Genomic DNA, 21,714 nt, shown 5'->3' with positions numbered 1-21,714 from the left:
CATTAACCCCCAGGTACCACCATGACTTCTCATTAACCCCCAGGTACCACCATGACTCTCATTAACCCCCAGGTACCACCATGACTCTCATTAACCCCCAGGTACCACCATGACTCTCATTAACCCCCAGGTACCACCATGACTCTCATTAACCCCCAGGTACCACCATGACTCTCATTAACCCCCAGGTACCACCATGACTCTCATTAACCCCCAGGTACCACAATGACTCTTATTAACCCCCAGGTACCACCATGACTCTCATTAACCCCCAGGTACCACCATGACTCTCATTAACCCCCAGGTACCACCATGACTCTCATTAACCCCCAGATCATTAATCCCAGGTACCGCAATGGCTTTCATTAACCCCAGGTACCAGAATGGCTCTCATTAACCCCAGGTACCAGAATGGCTCTCATTAACCCCAGGTACCAGAATGGCTCTCATTAACCCCAGGTACCAGAATGGCTCTCATTAACCCCCAGGTACCTGATTGGCTCTCATTAACCCCCAGGTTCCAGAATGGCTCTCATTAACCCCAGGCACCAGAATGGCTCTCATTAACCCCCAGGTACCAGAATGGCTCTCATTAACCCCCAGGTACCAGAATGGCTCTCATTAACCGAAGGTACCAGAATGGCTCTCATTAACCCCAGGTACCAGAATGGCTCTCATTAACCCCCAGGTACCAGAATGGCTCTCATTAACCCCCAGGTACCTGAATAGCTCTCATTAACCCCCAGGTTCCAGAATGGCTCTCATTAACCCCAGGCACCAGAATGGCTCTCATTAACCCCCAGGTACCAGAATGGCTCTCATTAACCCCCAGGTACCTGAATGGCTCTCATTAACCCCCAGGTTCCAGAATGGCTCTCATTAACCCCAGGTACCAGAATGGCTCTCATTAACCCCCAGGTACCTGAATGGCTCTCATTAACCCCCAGGTACCTGAATGGCTCTCATTAACCCCCAGGTTCCAGAATGGCTCTCATTAACCCCAGGTACCAGAATGGCTCTCATTAACCCCCAGGTACCAGAATGGCTCTCATTAACCCCAAGGTACCTGAATGGCTCTCATTAACCCCCAGGTACCAGAATGGCTCTCATTAACCCCAGGTACCAGAATGGCTCTCATTAACCCCAGCTACCAGAATGGCTCTCATTAACCCCAGGTACCAGAATGGCTCTCATTAACCCCAGGTACCTGAATGGCTCTCATTAACCCCCAGGTACCAGAATGGCTCTCATTAACCCCCAGGTACCAGAATGGCTTTCATTAACCCCCAGGTACCAGAATGGCTCTCATTAACCCCAGGTACCAGAATGGCTCTCATTAACCCCAGCTACCAGAATGGCTCTCATCAACCCCAGGTACCAGAATGGCTCTCATTAACCCCAGGTACCAGAATGGCTCTCATTAACCCCCAGGTACCAGAATGGCTCTCATTAACCCCAGGTACCTGAATGGCTCTCATTAACCCCAGGTACCAGAATGGCTTTCGTTAACCCCCAGGTACCAGAATGGCTCTCATTAACCCCAGGTACCAGAATGGCTCTCATTAATCCCAGGTACCAGAATGGCTCTCATTAACCCCCAGGTACCAGAATGGCTCTCATTAATCCCAGGTACCAGAATGGCTCTCATTAACCCCCAGGTACCAGAATGGCTCTCATTAACCCCAGGTACCAGAATGGCTCTCATTAACCCCAGGTACCAGAATGGCTCTCATTAACCCCAGGTACCAGAATGGCTCTCATTAACCCCAGGTACCAGAATGGCTCTCATTAACCCCAGGTACCAGAATGACTTTCGTTAACCCCCAGGTACCAGAATGGCTCTCATTAACCCCAGGTACCAGAATGACTTTCGTTAACCCCAAGGTAACAGAATGGCTCTCATTAACCCCCAGGTACCAGAATGGCTCTCATTAACCCCCAGGTACCTGATTGGCTCTCATTAACCCCCAGGTTCCAGAATGGCTCTCATTAACCCCAGGCACCAGAATGGCTCTCATTAACCCCAGGCACCAGAATGGCTCTCATTAACCCCCAGGTACCAGAATGGCTCTCATTAACCCCCAGGTACCAGAATGGCTCTCATTAACCGAAGGTACCAGAATGGCTCTCATTAACCCCAGGTACCAGAATGGCTCTCATTAACCCCCAGGTACCAGAATGGCTCTCATTAACCCCCAGGTACCTGAATAGCTCTCATTAACCCCCAGGTTCCAGAATGGCTCTCATTAACCCCAGGCACCAGAATGGCTCTCAATAACCCCCAGGTACCAGAATGGCTCTCATTAACCCCCAGGTACCTGAATGGCTCTCATTAACCCCCAGGTTCCAGAATGGCTCTCATTAACCCCAGGTACCAGAATGGCTCTCATTAACCCCCAGGTACCTGAATGGCTCTCATTAACCCCCAGGTACCTGAATGGCTCTCATTAACCCCCAGGTTCCAGAATGGCTCTCATTAACCCCAGGTACCAGAATGGCTCTCATTAACCCCCAGGTACCAGAATGGCTCTCATTAACCCCCAGGTACCTGAATGGCTCTCATTAACCCCCAGGTACCAGAATGGCTCTCATTAACCCCAGGTACCAGAATGGCTCTCATTAACCCCAGCTACCAGAATGGCTCTCATTAACCCCAGGTACCAGAATGGCTCTCATTAACCCCAGGTACCTGAATGGCTCTCATTAACCCCAGGTACCAGAATGGCTCTCATTAAAACCCAGGTACCAGAATGACTTTCATTAACCCCCAGGTACCAGAATGGCTCTCATTAACCCCAGGTACCAGAATGGCTCTCATTAACCCCAGCTACCAGAATGGCTCTCATTAACCCCAGGTACCAGAATGGCTCTCATTAACCCCAGGTACCAGAATGGCTCTCATTAACCCCCAGGTACCAGAATGGCTCTCATTAACCCCAGGTACCTGAATGGCTCTCATTAACCCCAGGTACCAGAATGGCTTTCGTTAACCCCCAGGTACCAGAATGGCTCTCATTAACCCCAGGTACCAGAATGGCTCTCATTAACCCCAGGTACCAGAATGGCTCTCATTAATCCCAGGTACCAGAATGGCTCTCATTAACCCCCAGGTACCAGAATGGCTCTCATTAACCCCAGGTACCAGAATGACTCTCATTAACCCCAGGTACCAGAATGGCTCTCATTAACCCCAGGTACCAGAATGGCTCTCATTAACCCCAGGTACCAGAATGGCTCTCATTAATCCCAGGTACCAGAATGGCTCTCATTAACCCCCAGGTACCAGAATGGCTCTCATTAACCCCAGGTACCAGAATGGCTCTCATTAACCCCAGGTACCAGAATGGCTCTCATTAACCCCAGGTACCAGAATGGCTCTCATTAACCCCAGGTACCAGAATGGCTCTCATTAACCCCAGGTACCAGAATGACTTTCGTTAACCCCCAGGTACCAGAATGGCTCTCATTAACCCCAGGTACCAGAATGACTTTCGTTAACCCCAAGGTAACAGAATGGCTCTCATTAACCCCCAGGTACCAGAATGGCTCTCATTAACCCCCAGGTACCTGATTGGCTCTCATTAACCCCCAGGTTCAAGAATGGCTCTCATTAACCCCAGGTACCAGAATGGCTCTCATTAACCCCCAGGTACCAGAATGGCTCTCATTAACCCCAGGTACCAGAATGGCTCTCATTAACCCCCAGGTACCAGAATGGCTCTCATTAACCCCAGGTACCAGAATGGCTCTCATTAACCCCAGGTACCAGAATGGCTCTCATTAACCCCCAGGTACCAGAATGGCTCTCATTAACCCCCAGGTACCAGAATGGCTCTCATTAACCCCCAGGTACCTGATTGGCTCTCATTAACCCCCAGGTTCCAGAATGGCTCTCATTAACCCCAGGTACCAGAATGGCTCTCATTAACCCCCAGGTACCAGAATGGCTCTCATTAACCCCCAGGTACCAGAATGGCTCTCATTAACCGAAGGTACCAGAATGGCTCTCATTAACCCCAGGTACCAGAATGGCTCTCATTAACCCCCAGGTACCAGAATGGCTCTCATTAACCCCCAGGTACCTGAATAGCTCTCATTAACCCCCAGGTTCCAGAATGGCTCTCATTAACCCCAGGCACCAGAATGGCTCTCATTAACCCCCAGGTACCAGAATGGCTCTCATTAACCCCCAGGTTCCAGAATGGCTCTCATTAACCCCAGGTACCAGAATGGCTCTCATTAACCCCCAGGTACCAGAATGGCTCTCATTAACCCCAAGGTACCTGAATGGCTCTCATTAACCCCCAGGTACCAGAATGGCTCTCATTAACCCCAGGTACCAGAATGGCTCTCATTAACCCCCAGGTTCCAGAATGGCTCTCATTAACCCCAGGTACCAGAATGGCTCTCATTAACCCCAGGTACCTGAATGGCTCTCATTAACCCCAGGTACCAGAATGGCTCTCATTAAAACCCAGGTACCAGAATGACTTTCGTTAACCCCCAGGTACCAGAATGGCTCTCATTAACCCCAGGTACCAGAATGGCTCTCATTAACCCCAGCTACCAGAATGGCTCTCATTAACCCCAGCTACCAGAATGGCTCTCATTAACCCCAGGTACCAGAATGGCTCTCATTAACCCCTAGGTACCAGAATGGCTCTCATTAACCCCAGGTACCTGAATGGCTCTCATTAACCCCAGGTACCAGAATGGCTTTCGTTAACCCCCAGGTACCAGAATGGCTCTCATTAACCCCAGGTACCAGAATGGCTCTCATTAACCCCAGGTACCAGAATGGCTCTCATTAATCCCAGGTACCAGAATGGCTCTCATTAACCCCCAGGTACCAGAATGGCTCTCATTAACCCCAGGTACCAGAATGGCTCTCATTAACCCCAGGTACCAGAATGGCTCTCATTAACCCCAGGTACCAGAATGGCTCTCATTAATCCCAGGTACCAGAATGGCTCTCATTAATCCCAGGTACCAGAATGGCTCTCATTAACCCCCAGGTACCAGAATGGCTCTCATTAACCCCAGGTACCAGAATGGCTCTCATTAACCCCAGGTACCAGAATGGCTCTCATTAACCCCAGGTACCAGAATGGCTCTCATTAACCCCAGGTACCAGAATGGCTCTCATTAACCCCCAGGTACCAGAATGGCTCTCATTAACCCCCAGGTACAGGATTGGCTTTCAAGTGAGATAAAGGAGAAAGGAAGAAAGTGGGATAAAGCACAGAAGAGGGTAGAGAGGTACAAGAGGAGAGAAGGGAGTGAAAGCATCAGTAGGATGTACTGAGAACAGTTCAGCAGGAACAGCCCCCTAAGCTCATACATGCACAATATAGTGGCCCTTTAAATGGCTACCGCTCTGTGGGTCTCCCAGGTTTTGCTGAAAGTTACAGCACGTTCCTCCCCATCGAACAGAGGGACATTCAGCAAGATCATTAAAGCGGCAGTACCGCTTATTACCTTGAGAAACCTAATTGCTTACACGTCAGATTCCCATACAAGCCTTTCCATTCATCCGAGCAGACTGTTCTCCACGACCCCGCTGTGTAAGCTTGTAGCACGGAATTCCTTCCACTCAGCCTCGCTGAAACAGAACGTGGGCAGGGGTATGGGCGAGGGAACGGGACACGTAGGGCAGAAAGTGTCATTAAAGGGGAACTACACCCAAAGACTGTTTTGGGAACAATGTACCAGAAGTATGGTTACCCTGTCTATAGTATTTAGCTGGTTTTTCTACATTGTTTCAGGAGTCAGAACCAGTAGTGCAGAAAATATAAACAGCCTGACTGGTACTACATTCAATAGCTTAAATGGTCCAAATGGGAGTCATGTTTTGGCTAGTTTTTGATTTACTTAATTTTTTTTTATTATTATTGTTGTTGTTGTTGTTGTTGTTATCATTAATAATAACAATAACAACAACAACAAGAAAGAAAAGATAAACCCCAAAACAAATAAATCATACCCTAAGCACATTTGCAGTTATTTTTTTCCCTAATTTTCAAGATGTTAGGAGTTTCACATACCCAATACAATGAATTTTAAACAGCGCCACCTGATGTCAATTTAGCTGACCTGACACATTTAGCAGTATAAAAACTGCTAATATATTGAAAACTAGGGAAAAAATAATTAACTGTAAACTGTGCAGTCCGAGCAATTTTACATGCATTTGTTATGAGAGTTTATATTTCTGTTATTGAACTACATGTTTCATGGTTTAAAGGGGGAGTTTGCTTTTAGTATGATGTAGAGAGTAATATTCTGAGGCAATTTGCAGCTGGTCTTTACTTTTTATTAATGGTAGTTTTGTAATGATTTTTATTCCACAGCTCTCCAGTTTGAAACTTCAGCAGCTATCTGGTTGCTAGGGTCCAACTTACCTTAGTAACCAGGGAGCGGTTTGAGAGAGTGACTGATATATGAATAGGAGAGGGGGCTGTATAGAAAGATAAGTAATAAAAAGTAACGATAACAATAAAACTGGAGCCTCAAAGAGATATATTTTTTTGGCTGCCGGGGTCAGTGACCCCTCCCTTTTGAAAGCTGGAAAGAAGCAGAAGAAGAAGGTAAATAATTCATAAAACTATAAAAAAAAAATAAAACGATAAAAAGGTAAAAAATGAAGACCAATTGAAAAGTTGCTTAGAATTTGCCATTGTATAACATTTTAAAAGTTAACTTAAAGGTGTACCGCCCCATTAAAATGCAATCATGGTGAGATGCGCTGACTAGTAACCCAAAGGTAAAGAATCCCTGGGTGACAAAGAATGCCTCAAGTGAGACAAGCAGTATGGCAGCTGTGGCCATTTTATGTGCAGAAACCATCATAACGTCAGTCTGTAGTAGGTAGGGTGCAATTAATTTGCCTGCTAATGGGGGGCAAAAGGTGGGTATTGGAGGGGAGGCAGGGCAGGAACAATACCACATCTGTATTCGTCATCTCCTTCTGGGCAGTCGAAAACCCCGTTGCACCTTTCTGTTCTTTTTATACATTTAGAGGACGACTGGCAGCGAATCTTTCCTGGGCAAGTGAAGTGAACTGGAGAGAAAGATCAATGTGTAGCCATTAATATAGTCATTAATATAGTCATTAATGTAGCGAGTGGTACAGTGATTCCTATAATAATTAATAAAGGGATTACTATAATGATGAATATAGGTTTTTGGCTATAGGGCCATGCCTCTAAAGCGGTAGCCATAGGTATGTGCCCGTGGGTGTCTAAATAGAAAATACGCCCCCTTCCTGCAGTGTTTTTTCTGCTCACACAAAAATGCAGGTTAAGAAATGCCACTAACCCCCATGACAGTCAGAGTCTAATGCCATTTAATGCATCGGCCTGGCAGTGCCCACACAGAGGGATTTCTCCCAAAACATCCACCCAGCGCACTATTAGTGTGCAGACTCAAAGCTGCCATCAGGGGGTTACAGGGGGTACTGCACTCAGCGGTTCAATTATCAAAAAGCAAGATTTGCAGACCATGATAGGGGCAGGGCTTGTGTAGGGGAGTGGGCGGAGTTTGGGGAACATGGACAAAGTGTTGGGTTAATCTGAGGGTGTCAGGGGTCCTACACAGGGCCAGCCTTAGGTCAGTTGGACCTATTGGGCCCAATAGGGCAGGATAGTATATAGTATATAGTATGCTTAGTGTGCCCAGTACTTGGGCGCCACATTGTGCCATGAAATGTTGGGGGCCAATGGAACAAGAGAAAGAGAGGTGAAAAGGCGGGGTTACACCATCCGTTACATGGAAAAAGCGAGAGGGAGGGACTATTTGCCCCCCCCCCTGTGCCAGCTGCCAACACCTTGTGTAGGGGACAAAATGGTCCCAATTATAAGACGAGCCCTGGTGCTACCACTCATGTAAGAGGCATTGCTTGTTGGCAGGGCTCCCAACTGAGGGGCCCCAGTTACCCAGAGGGCCATTACAGGTATAGGACCCGTTATACAGAATGCTCAGGACCAAGGGTATTCCGGATAAGGGGTATTTACGTAATTTGGGTCTCTATACCTTAAGTCTACTAAAAATTAATAAAACATTAATTAAACCCAATAGGACTCTTCTGCCCCCAATAAGGGGTAATTATATCTTAGTTGGGATCAAGTACAGGTACTGTTTTATTATTACAGAGAAAAGGGAATCATTTAACCATTAAATAAACCCAATAGGGCTGTTCTGCCCCAATAAGGGGTAATTATATCTTAGTTGGGATCAAGTACAGGTACTGTTTTATTATTACAGAGAAAAGGGAATCATTTAACCATTAAATAAACCCAATAGGGCTGTTCTGCCCCAATAAGGGGTAATTATATCTTAGTTGGGATCAAGTACAGGTACTGTTTTATTATTACAGAGAAAAGGGAATCATTTAACCATGAAATAAACCCAATAGGACTGTTCTGCCCCAATAAGGGGTAATTATATCTTAGTTGGGATCAAGTACAGGTACTGTTTTATTATTACAGAGAAAAGGGAATCATTTAACCATTAAATAAACCCAATAGGGCTGTTCTGCCCCCAATAAGGGGTAATTATATCTTAGTTGGGATCAAGTACAGGTACTATTTTATTATTACAGAGAAAAGGGAATCATTTAACCATTAAATAAACCCAATAGGGCTGTTCTGCCCCAATAAGGGGTAATTATATCTTAGTTGGGATCAAGTACAGGTACTGTTTTATTATTACAGAGAAAAGGGAATCATTTAACCATTAAATAAACCCAATAGGGCTGTTCTGCCCCAATAAGGGGTAATTATATCTTAGTTGGGATCAAGTACAGGTACTGTTTTATTATTACAGAGAAAAGGGAATCATTTAACCATGAAATAAACCCAATAGGGCTGTTCTGCCCCCAATAGGGGGTAATTATATCTTAGTTGGGATCAAACTATTGTTTCACAGAAATAACCAGATGATGTATTTCACTGTTACTTTCCCTTTAATCCCAGTTTATTAGGTAGGATATATAGCCTAGACTTAATCTCTCCGCTGTGCCCCATAGTCCCTATTACGGAGCAGGATTGTGCTGCGCGACCGGCAATTCCCGGAGAATTCAGCCGAAGCCCAAGCAATCTGCGCCGTATCTGAGCCGCTCGCCCGCTTTACAGAGTTGTTTTAACTCAAGAAAAGAGAGGGAAAAGGTCCCTGGCGTCTGACTAATTAAGCTGCCATTGATTTCTCTCTCCGACTTCGGAACACAATTACTCTGAAATTTACTCACAGCGGAGATGAAGGAATATCTAAATGAGGCCGAGCGGCGAGAGCTAACAGACGGCTGATTGGCTTGAAATGGACGGCTGTGTTACCCTATATTTGCCCATTTTAAAGGGGACATTTGGCGTGGAAAAAGAATATTGTGCCAATGAATTGTACTCATATAAATACAGAAGGAATGGGCTTTAAAAAGTAATGTTTCAGGCTGATTTATTGAAAAATGTATCCAAAAACCCCACTAGCCCCGCCCATCTGTTCCACTTCCTGCTGCTTCCTTTCCCAGGCTGTGCAGGGGGGTGGCGGCACTGTAGGATAGGAACCAATCAGCAGCTAGGCTGACCTGATAGGAAACTGAAGACTGTCTGTGCTTATTAAACCATCTATACCTGTTATAAATGTATTTAAAAATCTGAGCTGTCAATCATATATTGCCTGCCCCGCCTCTATGCCTGCGGCATAGAGGCGGGGCAGGCAATATATGATTGACAGCTCAGATTTTTAGTAACAATTACTTTACCTTTCCATTCAGCACTTCCTATACATCACCTAAATGGCAAATGCATAAGATTTTGGCATGATACAAAGCTTTTCACACAAAATGGCGCCGGCCTGCTGGCTGTGACTACTAATTCCAAGACTGAAGGGAAAATAAATTCAATCATTGAAATAGTGTAAGTAAAGTTTATTTTGCTCTACTAACCCGATTCAAAAGGATTTGGAATTATTTCTTAGGGTGACAGGTCCCCTTTAAATGCCATGGTACCCCAGCTGGACTAAAATTAATATTGCACTTATGGGAAAGACAGGCCCCCGTACTGCATGTAGAACTGCCGTGTTGCTAAGCATAGATCCCCTGATCACTTAGATCCATGCTGGGAACGGAAGTGACGTGGCCAAAGATGGTGGCTACCAACAGTGGCACTGCAGTTCTACATGCATTGTGGGTAATTTGGTGATGTAACTCACGTTGCTGCTCCAGAGTCTCTGGCTTAGGATTCAGCAGAGACAGGTCTGTAGGCCAATTCATTTTGGCTAGTAAAAGTATAAAGAGCCTATTACATTAGTCAATATACACCCACCTGTTAGACCAATGGCCACCGCCAACACAGTGAGGAGAAGAAGGGCCACAATGAGGATCAGGTACTTGGCCGGCAGAATAGGATGGCACTTGGGCGACTCATCGTTCCCACTGTTTTCTGTAAAAAAAGGCAGAGGGACCCACTTATGAGCACAGTAAATAACTCCAGGGCTGCTCCCCACAGCAACCAATCAGGTCTATGCTTTCAGTTCTTGACTGACCTAATATAAATGATGATTGGCTGCTCTTGGTAAATACACAAGGGGGGGTTATGTAGTAAAAGGCACTAAGTTTGCCCAAGAGCAGTAACCCATAGCAACCAATCAGCAGGTAGTGCAAGCACGGGGACTTTTATTGGACATTTATTGAAAATAATTATAGGTTTGTCCCTGAGGAAGGGCGCTCTTGGTGCTCTGTCTCTATATATTTATGTTTTGACCTGCACCCAGGGCGTTGGCTTGTTTGTAAAGGGTTGTGCTCCTCTGTCCAGTTTTGACCCGGACAGCCTGGTTTTTAGAAGGGCTGTCCGGTTCAAAACCGCCTGCCTGGTTTTCCTAATTTGAATTGGCGCAGATCGGGCAACCTCCAATCGGCACAGCATAGCCCGCCCCTGTGATGTCACCAACCGACCCCTGTGATGTCACTGGCTACCCCTCCCCGCCTCCTGTGTCTTAACCCCCCGCCCGCTGCCTGAAGAAGGAAGCCGGCAGAGGTGGCAACCGTAATACACACACACATATATATATATATATATATATATATATAAAGTCCGATTTAGCGGCACTCACCATACGCAGAGAGCAGGAGCCGGGTGCATATCAAATCTTACATCCACTCCATAAATAGCACTCACGGCTTGTAAATCAAATAAAAAGCTTTTATTGATATTCCATATCGACGCGTTTCGACCCGCTAGGGATCGTCATCAGGATCCTGATGACGATCCCTAGCGGGTCGAAACGCGTCGATATGGAATATCAATAAAAGCTTTTTATTTGATTTACAAGCCGTGAGTGCTATTTATGGAGTGTATATATATATATAGATATGTATAAAAAGCCTGAACAGGTGGAGAGGCAGGGGGTGGGGGTAGAACATTCTTATGGAAACTTGTAGGGGGTTGGAATGGAGTTTGTAGGCAGTGGGTGGGACTAGAATATTCTCAGTTTACAAGTGGTGAGAAGGGGTTCTGTAACTCAAGCAGTGGGTGGGGCTAGAACACTCTGATGGCAGTTTACAAGGGGTGGGAAGAACTTCATAACTCAATTAGTGTATTAGGCTGACAGTTTAATAGGCGTGGCAAGGATGTCTGTAACTCAAGCTTTGGGCGGGGCTAGCATACTCTGATGGCATTTTACAAGGGGTGGGAAGTAGAATATTAGGCTGCCAGTTTAATAGGTGTGGCAAGGATGTCTGTAACTCAAGCTTTGGGCGGGGCTAGCATACTCTGATGGCAGTTTACAAGGGGTGGGAAGTAGAATATTAGGCTGCCAGTTTAATAGGTGTGGCAAGGATGTCTGTAACTCAAGCTTTGGGCGGGGCTAGCATACTCTGATGGCAGTTTACAAGGGGTGGGAAGTAGAATATTAGGCTGCCAGTTTAATAGGTGTGGCAAGGATGTCTGTAACTCAAGCTTTGGGCGGGGCTAGCATACTCTGATGGAAGTTTACAAGGGGTGGGAAGTAAAATATTAGGCTGCCAGTTTAATAAGTGTGGCAAGGATGTCTGTAACTCAAGCTTTGGGCGGGGCTAGCATACTCTGATGGAAGTTTACAAGGGGTGGGAAGTAGAATATTAGGCTGCCAGTTTAATAGGTGTGGAAAGGATGTCTGTAACTCAAGCTTTGGGCGGGGCTAGCATACTCTGATGGCAGCTTGCTAAGCAACATGTGACCACTTTAGATGTACCAATGGTGACATTACTACTAACCTTGTGTGCATGAACTACATCACATATACAGTAAGGATCTTTCTCTCTCCTTACACAGCACACTGCTACCTTCTCCGGAGTTGCTATTAATGAGGGGGGAAAGGAGAGCGGACAGATGGGAAGGGATGAAGAGCTGTATTTTATGGCTGTCTGGAAATGCAACATCTGTACGTGCCGGCCCAGCACATTACACCATGCAAACCCTCGAGCAGCTGGAAAGTTAATGAAAACGATTTCAGGATGGCACAGATTTCCCCAGTCCCCAGTTTCTCAAGGAAAAAAAAACAACTTTTGTTTTCAGCGAAGCAATTTTATAGGAAAATAAAAGGTCCGGCGATTAAAAGTGAAAAGGCATTTATACTAATGGGGTATTTGTAAGGTTTTGAAATAGTGAATATGGGATTTGGGTGCAACAAATGGAAAATTACAGCCCATTTTACATCTAGATTGTAAGCTCTACGGGGCAGGGACCTCCATCCTCTTGTGTCTTTGGCTCTTATCTTATTGCAACTATATCTTGTATTTATCTGTATTTATTGTTGTACTTTGTATTTATCTATTATTATCTTATTAACCCCCTGTCTGTATTAATGTATTCTACTGTACAGCGCTGGGTACATAAGTAGCACTTTATAAATAAAGATATACATACATACATATTACACATATAACATATTACATACATTTAGGGAGAATAACAGCTGTCAGACCTAACAAAAGGAACACCTGGAAGGTGGGCATACATGTCTGTACATATATCAGTCCAGCCCCCATTTAATTTGGTTGAATACTGTGCCCGATTGGACCATGTATGGCCACCTCAACCCATATATACTGATTTATATGCTGTTATTAATGCAAATGCTGTCCCGGGGACCTATTAAGGGTAATGCCCCACTGGGAGATTATTGGAAAGGGGTGGAAAGGCTTTTTGGGGTAGCAGAGATTAATCACGGGCGACTAACTCCCTGTGGGTTAGTACCACAAACATTTAGTTGCCCTTTACAGACCAATGTGGTGTGTCATACGGCTTTAGTAACAGGTAGGTTTAATTCATCAATAAAACAGATAATAAGGGTACAAGGCCAGTTTGCTGCATGATTAGTGGGGGAGCGAGTAGTTCAGTACTCAGTGCCCACATGTAAGATGGAGACATTTGTTGGCATATGGGAGCCCAATACATTTCCTCTGCCGTGACACCATCCCTGGGTGCCTTTATTATCCTCGGATCAAGGGAGAACTGACTGCATAGAAGCCTCATTCTTCATTGTTGTGCTTTTGACTCCCAGCAGGGCCAAGCTAAAAAGCTGCTGCAGGTTAAGTCTAGAATTCACAATTCGCCTCTAATTTTCTCTTGTTCTGACAAGAAATCGGGTGGGTTGAGGTTACAATGAGATTAATTTGTCTGTTTCTCAAGCTGCTGTCAGCCAGACTCCGGCAACCTCGGAAAACTTGGCATAATCCATTTTCTGTCCTCATTAAGCACAGAGCTGTCCTTACAGGGGTCTAAGCTTGTCTTATAGAGATGCCATGTACAGCCACAATTGTACATAGGAAGTAGCACAGCAATATTGTTATCTTTTAACTGTGCAGCCAGCTGTGGCTGTGGGAATAGCAAGTATAGTAGGGAGAGATGGTGCCTATAGTAGCAGTGGGGGGATAATAGCCTCTGGGAAGGGACTGGGGCTGTGGGATAGCAGGTATAGTAGGGAGAGATGGTGCCTATAGTAGCAGTGGGATAATAGCCTCTGGGAAGGGACTGGGGCTGTGGGATAGCAGGTATAGTAGGGAGAGATGGTGCCTATAGTAGCAGTGGGGGGATAATAGCCTCTGGGAAGGGACTGGGGCTGTGGGATAGCAGGTATAGTAGGGAGAGATGGTGCCTATAGTAGCAGTGGGGGGATAATAGCCTCTGGGAAGGGACTGGGGCTGTGGGATAGCAGGTATAGTAGGGAGAGATGGTGCCTATAGTAGCAGTGGGGGGATAATAGCCTCTAGGAAGGGACTGGGGCTGTGGGATAGCAGGTATAGTAGGGAGAGATGGTACCTATAGTAGCAGTGGGGGATAATAGCCTCTGGGAAGGGACTGGGGCTGTGGGATAGCAGGTATAGTAGGGAGAGATGGTGCCTATAGTAGCAGTGGGGGGATAATAGCCCCTGGGAAGGGACTGGGGCTGTGGGATAGCAGGTATAGTAGGGAGAGATGGTGCCTATAGTAGCAGTGGGGGGATAATAGCCCCTGGGAAGGGACTGGGGCTGTGGGATAGCAGGTATAGTAGGGAGAGATGGTGCCTATAGTAGCAGTGGGGGGATAATAGCCCCTGGGAAGGGACTGGGGCTGTGGGATAGCAGGTATAGTAGGGAGAGATGGTGCCTATAGTAGCAGTGGGGGGATAATAGCCTCTGGGAAGGGACTGGGGCTGTGGGATAGCAGGTATAGTAGGGAGAGATGGTGCCTATAGTAGCAGTGGGGGGATAATAGCCTCTGGGAAGGGACTGGGGCTGTGGGATAGCAGGTATAGTAGGGAGAGATGGTGCCTATAGTAGCAGTGGGGGGATAATAGCCTCTGGGAAGGGACTGGGGCTGTGGGATAGCAGGTATAGTAGGGAGAGATGGTGCCTATAGCACAGCAGAATTAATAAATGTATATGAGCAAGTGATATATTGTTGATCACACTTGGAAGGGTTGAACTTGATAGACTCTGGTCTTTTCTCAACCCTATGTAACTATGTAACATGAGTGAATCCCACCTACCTGATGGCCCCGTACCAGGATTGACTTTTGTCTGGATAAAGAATAACCTGAAGAAGGAAAAGGCTATATCCACACCTGGCAGTTCTTCTCTGGTAACAGACACGATCTCCAAACTGCCAATAGCAGGAGCGCTCTCTGTGGCCTGGAATTTAATAATTGTAAAAATGTTAGTGTAGTCGGGAGGGCAGATAGCATTGCATACATCAGAGGGGGGCAGATCTGTGTACCCCAATAATGCAGTTTCCCCTTTAATCCCAGTGTAATTGTGGGGTGCAATTATATCTGACTCACTGGGAATTTCCTTATCTCCGAGACAATATCTTAGAATAGATGGCAAGGGAATGAGTCAAACTGTTCACGAGAGTTTTACATTTCACTGAAATATGAGCTAGTTAGGAATAATGGGGGGGCACAGTTTAAAGGTTCAGTTAAGGACAGAAATAATCAGTAACATATGCCCCGGTCATATAAAAGTGGTAAGTTAACCTAAACTTTTGGGAGGAATATAATACAACTCATACGCGGCCTAAATGGTATAAAAAGAATCCCTATTAAATATCCACAGAGGAAACATCGTTTGCACTGAATATATATTTAATACATTCCCCTGTTAGGGATGTAGCGAACCTCAAACAAAAAGTTCACGAACGCGTTTGCGAACTTACGCCAAAAAGTGCGAATATTCCCGAACTTTGCGAACCCCATAGACTTCAATGGGAAGGCGAACTTTAAAACCTAGAAAAGCCATTTCTGGCCAGAAAACTGATTTTAAAGTTGTTTAAAGGGTGCCACGACCTGGACAGTGGCATGCAGGAGGGGCATCAAGGGCAAAAATTTCTTGCGTAAAAACGCAAGCTATTCCTATGTATACGCAAAGGCAGCTGGCAGACCTAGCGGAAATACGCGGCGTTTTTTGCTATTTCGCACTATTAGCACCATGGAAATGGGATTTGCTTACACCAGTACTAGGCTGAAAAACGCCATGTGTGGCTTGTGCGGCGTTTTTAGGCCGAGAAAAAACACAGCGAAAAAACGCAGTGGAAAAACGCCTAAGGCGAACCCAAATTGCGAACATTACGAAAAGTTTGCGAACACCCGATGTTCGCGCGAATTAGTTCGCCGGCGAACAGTTCGCTACATCTCTATCCCCTGCACGTATCCTGTAGCTGGTGATGTAAAGCAAGTCATTTAATCTAGTTATGTATGCACAGCAACCAATCAACAGACAGCATTTACTGGTTACCTCTGATTCGTTGCTATAGGTTACTAGACCTAGGGGTATATTTATCATGCTGTGTAAAAAGTGGAGTGAAGCATTACCGGTGATGTTGCCCAGGGTAACCAATCAGCAATTAGATTTCAACAGTTAGAAAACCAAAGCAAAGCATCTGATTGGCCGCTATCAGCAACAATACCTGTAATGTTTTACTCCACTTTTTACACAGCATGATAAATATACCCCCTAGTGTGACTAACTATTACTCCTTAGTCTATTATCATCAAAACTGGAATTTACTATATAATCTTGTTTCTATGGACCATGGGCCCCAGTAACCATCAAGCGGATTGATTATGAGGATAAACAGTTATGGTTATGGCCAATCGTATACACAGATGAAAAGGCATGTGATTGGATAAAGTTGGTGGTTCATGAACAAGTCAAACGGGTTGAGGAGACCGCCTCATACGTATGCAAATAAGTCAAAGGGATTCTGGGAACAAATTCCTTAAGGCTCCTAGAAAAATCCCATTTGCATGGGTTTATCCTATAGGCTAAAGCTCACCCACTGGGTTTTTAAAGCAGTGAATTTTTGTTTTATTGGTAAGTTTGGAGGCATAAAGACCATGTGTATTGCCCAACAGAGCCTACTGTAGGCTACCAGTCCACATAGGGGCTACAAATAACCAATCACAGCCCTTATTTGGTACCCCCGGGTACATTTTTCATTCTTGTGTTGCTCCCCAACTCTTTTTATGTTTGATTGTTGCTCAGGGGTTCAAAAGGTTGGGGATCCCTGGCCTATAGGATAAACCTATGTAAATGGGATTTTTCTAGGAGAAATTTGTTCCCAGAATCCCTTTGACTTATTTGATAAAGTTGGTCTAATACTAAAGGTTCATTTTAACACATACACCTCCATTGACCTAAATATGAAAGCAGCCGAGCTACCTTTTATATAGGTAATATAACCTGCTTATTATTAAATGCAGAACTTTCTTTGGGGGATTCAGATGGGGGTGACTGCCATGGGGCCCCACCCATACTAATGACCACGAGAGCCCAGGTAGGTAGGCACAGAAGTTAAGATGGGACAAAAGGACATAAAACCGACAGTAGGACTGAAAAAGGTGATGGAATCAGAAGGGCACTTTATATCTTGCCCAAATTTTAGCCTTTTACCAAAAGCCTATTAGTTGTAGGGCCATAGGTCAACTTCATAATCCATTTGGCCCCAGAGCTGGCACTTACAACATATACAACAGAAAACAGTACTTAAACTTAAACGAAAAACAGTTTTTATTATCATTCGTAGGCAGAGCTTACCTTCTGCTCAGGGTCCATGCTTAATCCTGAAGGCGAGCGTTTCTTGCATTGTAAACCAGGAGCATATGGGAAGCCTGGGCACTCTCAATTGATAAAAACACTATCTAGGAGGGATGAACCGGCTTGCTGGAAACGATACCTTGTAACCGATGCCGGCCGGGGATATCCGATATGCAGCATGGTCACCGGTCACTATAGAGACCAGAAAGGGGCAAATCAGTAGCACTATGGATTAGAATATAAAGAGAAGGAGATGTAGGCCAAGTCTGTGACCCTCAAGGGTTAACAGAAGTACAAACGTCTGTGGCAATTAACCAGTTTGACATTAAAGTTACAGTCTCATAATACACACACAGGTATGAAGGAACAGTTCAGTGTAAAAATGAAATAGGGTAGATAAAAATAAAAAATGTTTTTAGTTAGTTAGGCAAAAATGTCATCTATAAAGGCTGGAGTGAGCAGATGTATAACATAATAGCCAGAACACTACTTTTCAAATTAAAAATGAAACCCAAATTCCTTTTTTTTATTAACACATCCATACCCATTATAAAGGCATTCAAAAATCTCAGCTGTCAATCATATATTGCCTGCCCTGCCTCTATGCCTTAGCAGGGTCGGACTAGGGGGTGAGGGCCCGCCGGGGCTGCTGCTCCAGAGGCCCTGCACCCTCCTTGGTGCACTGGCCGCATCCCCCCCAACCGCGCCTCCCTAACCCCCCATAGGGGCCCCCGCCCGTCAGCCGGGGGAGCACCATCAGGGGCTGGGTCTGGGCCGCTGGGGCCCACTGGGTTACCCCCCCAAGCGCTCGTAAGTGATGCGTCAGGGGAGGGACACCGTCAGCTGGGGGAGCATCGTCAGGGGCCGGGTCTGGGCCACTGGGCCCACTGGGTTCCCCCCCGAGCGCATGTAAGTGATGCGTCAGGGGAGGGACACCGTCAGCCGGGGGAGCACCGTCAGGGGCCGGGTCGGGAGGGACACCGTCAGCCGGGGGGCACCGTCAGGGGCCGGGTCGGGAGGGACACCATCAGCCGGGGGGCACCGTCAGGGGCCAGGTTTGGGCCACTGGGGCCCAAAAGGGCCGGGTCTCACCAGGTTTTTTTCCCGGTGCCCTGGCAGCCCAGTCCGACTCTGTGCCTTAGGCAGAAAATTACTTTCACTTTCTATTCAGCACTCACTTTTCCCCCCTCGCTCCTCACCATTTAATTGTGTAGCCAATGCTTGGGCATGGGCATCAGGACCCCCCCATTCTGGTACATACACAAAATTTTGGGGGTAATACCAAGATTGCCTTAATAACAGTGTCTGCAAAATGGCACCTCCCTGCTTGTTGTGATTGTGTAATTCCAAGACTAAAGGAAACAAGATTTATATTATTTATATAGTAGATTGTAAGCTCTTTTGGGCAGGGCTCTCTTCACCTCTTGTATCGGTTACTGATTGCTTTATATGTTACTCCTTGTAGATTGTAAGCTCTTTGGGGCAGGGCTCTCTTCACCTCTTGTATCGGTTACTGATTGCTTTATATGTTACTCCTTGTAGAGTGTAAGCTCTTTTGGGCAGGGCTCCCTTTACCTCCTGTATCGGTTACTGATTGCTTTATATGTTACTCCTTGTAGAGTGTAAGCTCTTTTGGGCAGGGCTCTCTTCCCCTCCTGTATCGGTTACTGATTGCTTTATATGTTACTCCTTGTAGAGTGTAAGCTCTTTTGGGCAGGGCTCTCTTCCCCTCCTGTATCGGTTACTGATTGCTTTATATGTTACTCCTTGTAGAGTGTAAGCTCTTTTGGGCAGGGCTCTCTTCCCCTCCTGTATCGGTTACTGGTTGCTTTATATGTTACTCCTTGTAGAGTGTAAGCTCTTTTGGGCAGGGCTCTCTTCCCCTCCTGTATCGGTTACTGATTGCTTTATATGTTACTCTGTATGTCCAGTGTATGAAACCCACTTATTGTACAGCGCTGCGGGATATGTTGGCGCTTTATAAATAAATGTTAATAATAATAGTGTTAGTCACTGTATTTTGCTTTAGAAACGCAATAAAAAAGAATTTGGAATTATTTCTTACAATGACAGGTCCCCCTTAAATGTGATTTTTATAACCCTTCTCATAGCAGGCGAATACAAGCCTTCCCACCTGTGCTTTCCCTGTGCATAAAAGAAGTTTATAAATGACAAATGGGATTTCTGGGAAGCTGGAGTATCGGCGCGATACGATGTTCAATCAGGTAAGGGATGAACATAATATTAAGGACCCTCTTCAGACTCAGAGTATCTGTGAAAGCTAAACTGGAGACACGATAAGAGCGCTGAATTATTTACATGGCGGAGAGCAGCAGGGGATATGCGCACAGCGGGGAGGGGCGGCTATAGGTATTGTTATCTAATAAATAAAAACAAAAATAATGGAAGAGAAAAAAAACAGCATCGAGAGCACAAAATACATACTTTATTTAATATAGGTTTGTGAAACATGGGGCCTTTGAATGATTTTGCAGGGGCAGATTACTTTCATGTTATTATTTATACTGTATTTTCACCCCCAGACTATCTACAATGGCCAAATATCAAGAGGTCGAAAATATCAGGCTACAAAATCTACTTTAAATCTGTATCCCGGTTCATTTCGTTGTTTTAATTCCATGAACTTTTTCGGAACCTAATGATTTTTTTAAAAAAATAACTCTGCTGCCCCCTTGTGGCTGATTTTTACTTGAGCCTGAAGAAGGGGAAGTATTTTTTCCAAGGTGCCTTTCTATGAGTTTGTATCAAGTTCAGCCCTTCTCTTAAGAGACCACTATTTCATTTTAAAAACAAAATATACACACACAGCTAAAACCAGGGGCTGCTCACCTAAAAAGTATGAGGGAAAGTGAGGATCACTCATGTATTATAAGGGATAATGTACCCCCTACTGTAAATGATAAGGATATTAGCAGTCACTGAGGGGTTCTGTGCCCATATAAAGGCACAAGGCTGCAGGCTGAGTTATACAGGGAACTCTGAGTATCACTCATGTATTATAAGGGATAATGTACCCCCTACTGTAAATGATAAGGATATTAGAAGTCACTGAGGGTTCTGTGACCATATAAAGGCACAAGGCTGCAGGCTGAGTTATACAGGGAACTCTGAGTATCACTCATGTATTATAAGGGATAATGTACCCCCTACTGTAAATGATAAGGATATTAGCAGTCACTGAGGGGTTCTGTGCCCATATAAAGGCACAAGGCTGCAGGCTGAGTTATACAGGGAACTCTGAGTATCACTCATGTATTATAAGGGATACTGTACCCCCTACTGTAAATGATAAGGATATTAGCAGTCACTGAGGGGTCTGTGACCATATAAAGGCACAAGGCTGCAGGCTGAGTTATACAGGGAACTCTGAGTATCACTCATGTATTATAAGGGATAATGTACCCCCTACTGTAAATGATAAGGATATTAGCAGCCACTGAGGGGTTCTGTGCCCATATAAAGGCACAAGGCTGCAGGCTGAGTTATACAGGGAACTCTGAGTATCACTCATGTATTATAAGGGATAATGTACCCCCTACTGTAAATGATAAGGATATTAGCAGCCACTGAGGGGTTCTGTGCCCATATAAAGGCACAAGGCTGCAGGCTGAGTTATACAGGGAACTCTGAGTATCACTCATGTATTATAAGGGATAATGTACCCCCTACTGTAAATGATAAGGATATTAGCAGTCACTGAGGGGTCTGTGACCATATGTGTATTTTCGAAAAGTGTTGCTTGCATCAAATTCAAAATAAGAAGATATTTTTCAGAGAATACTACAATTTCTCAGTTCCAACATTTGATATGGTATATTAAGTCTATTGGGCAGTTTTATCTGGAGCCAATCAACCTGCCTGTATGTTTTAGGAGTGTGGATGGAAACCCACCCAGACACAGAGCAATTTGTACCTGTATTCAGAGTCCAATGTATAAGGCTTATGATAATCAATACTTTTTACTTCTTGATATAACTAAATAGAATCCATGGTGTTTGTTATTTCTTGCATTTTCCAACTCCCTTGGTCCTTCTGAGTAACTGTGAGAGGAATAGGAAAAGTAATGTTTAACTCTTCATATCATGATATCAGCATAAGCAGCATCAGGTGGCCCTTTCAGACCTTGTTCACCTTAAAATTCAACTGTA

At 45.2% G+C, this 21,714-nt stretch overlaps 1 protein-coding gene across 1 annotated transcript in view; it reads right to left on the bottom strand.

The window, feature by feature from the left end:
- tmprss3 (transmembrane serine protease 3) overlaps positions 1 to 17,725 on the bottom strand; it is a 34,049-nt gene extending 16,324 nt beyond the window's left edge. The window contains exons 1-5 of the mRNA XM_031896468.1: positions 17,546 to 17,725; positions 15,001 to 15,142; positions 10,317 to 10,433; positions 6,944 to 7,060; positions 5,479 to 5,602 (exon numbers count right to left, since the gene is read on the bottom strand). Coding sequence (XP_031752328.1) covers positions 5,479 to 5,602; positions 6,944 to 7,060; positions 10,317 to 10,433; positions 15,001 to 15,142; positions 17,546 to 17,563 — 518 coding nt within the window. The 5' untranslated portion in view covers positions 17,564 to 17,725. The remainder of the gene's footprint in view (positions 1 to 5,478; positions 5,603 to 6,943; positions 7,061 to 10,316; positions 10,434 to 15,000; positions 15,143 to 17,545) is intronic.
- Positions 17,726 to 21,714: the final 3,989 nt, after the last annotated feature.

This window comes from Xenopus tropicalis, chromosome 2 (assembly GCF_000004195.4).
Source record: "Xenopus tropicalis strain Nigerian chromosome 2, UCB_Xtro_10.0, whole genome shotgun sequence".
Classification (NCBI taxonomy): domain Eukaryota; kingdom Metazoa; phylum Chordata; class Amphibia; order Anura; family Pipidae; genus Xenopus; species Xenopus tropicalis.
Note: the sequence above shows the minus strand (reverse complement) of the source record. Positions and strands in the feature narration are given on the sequence as shown.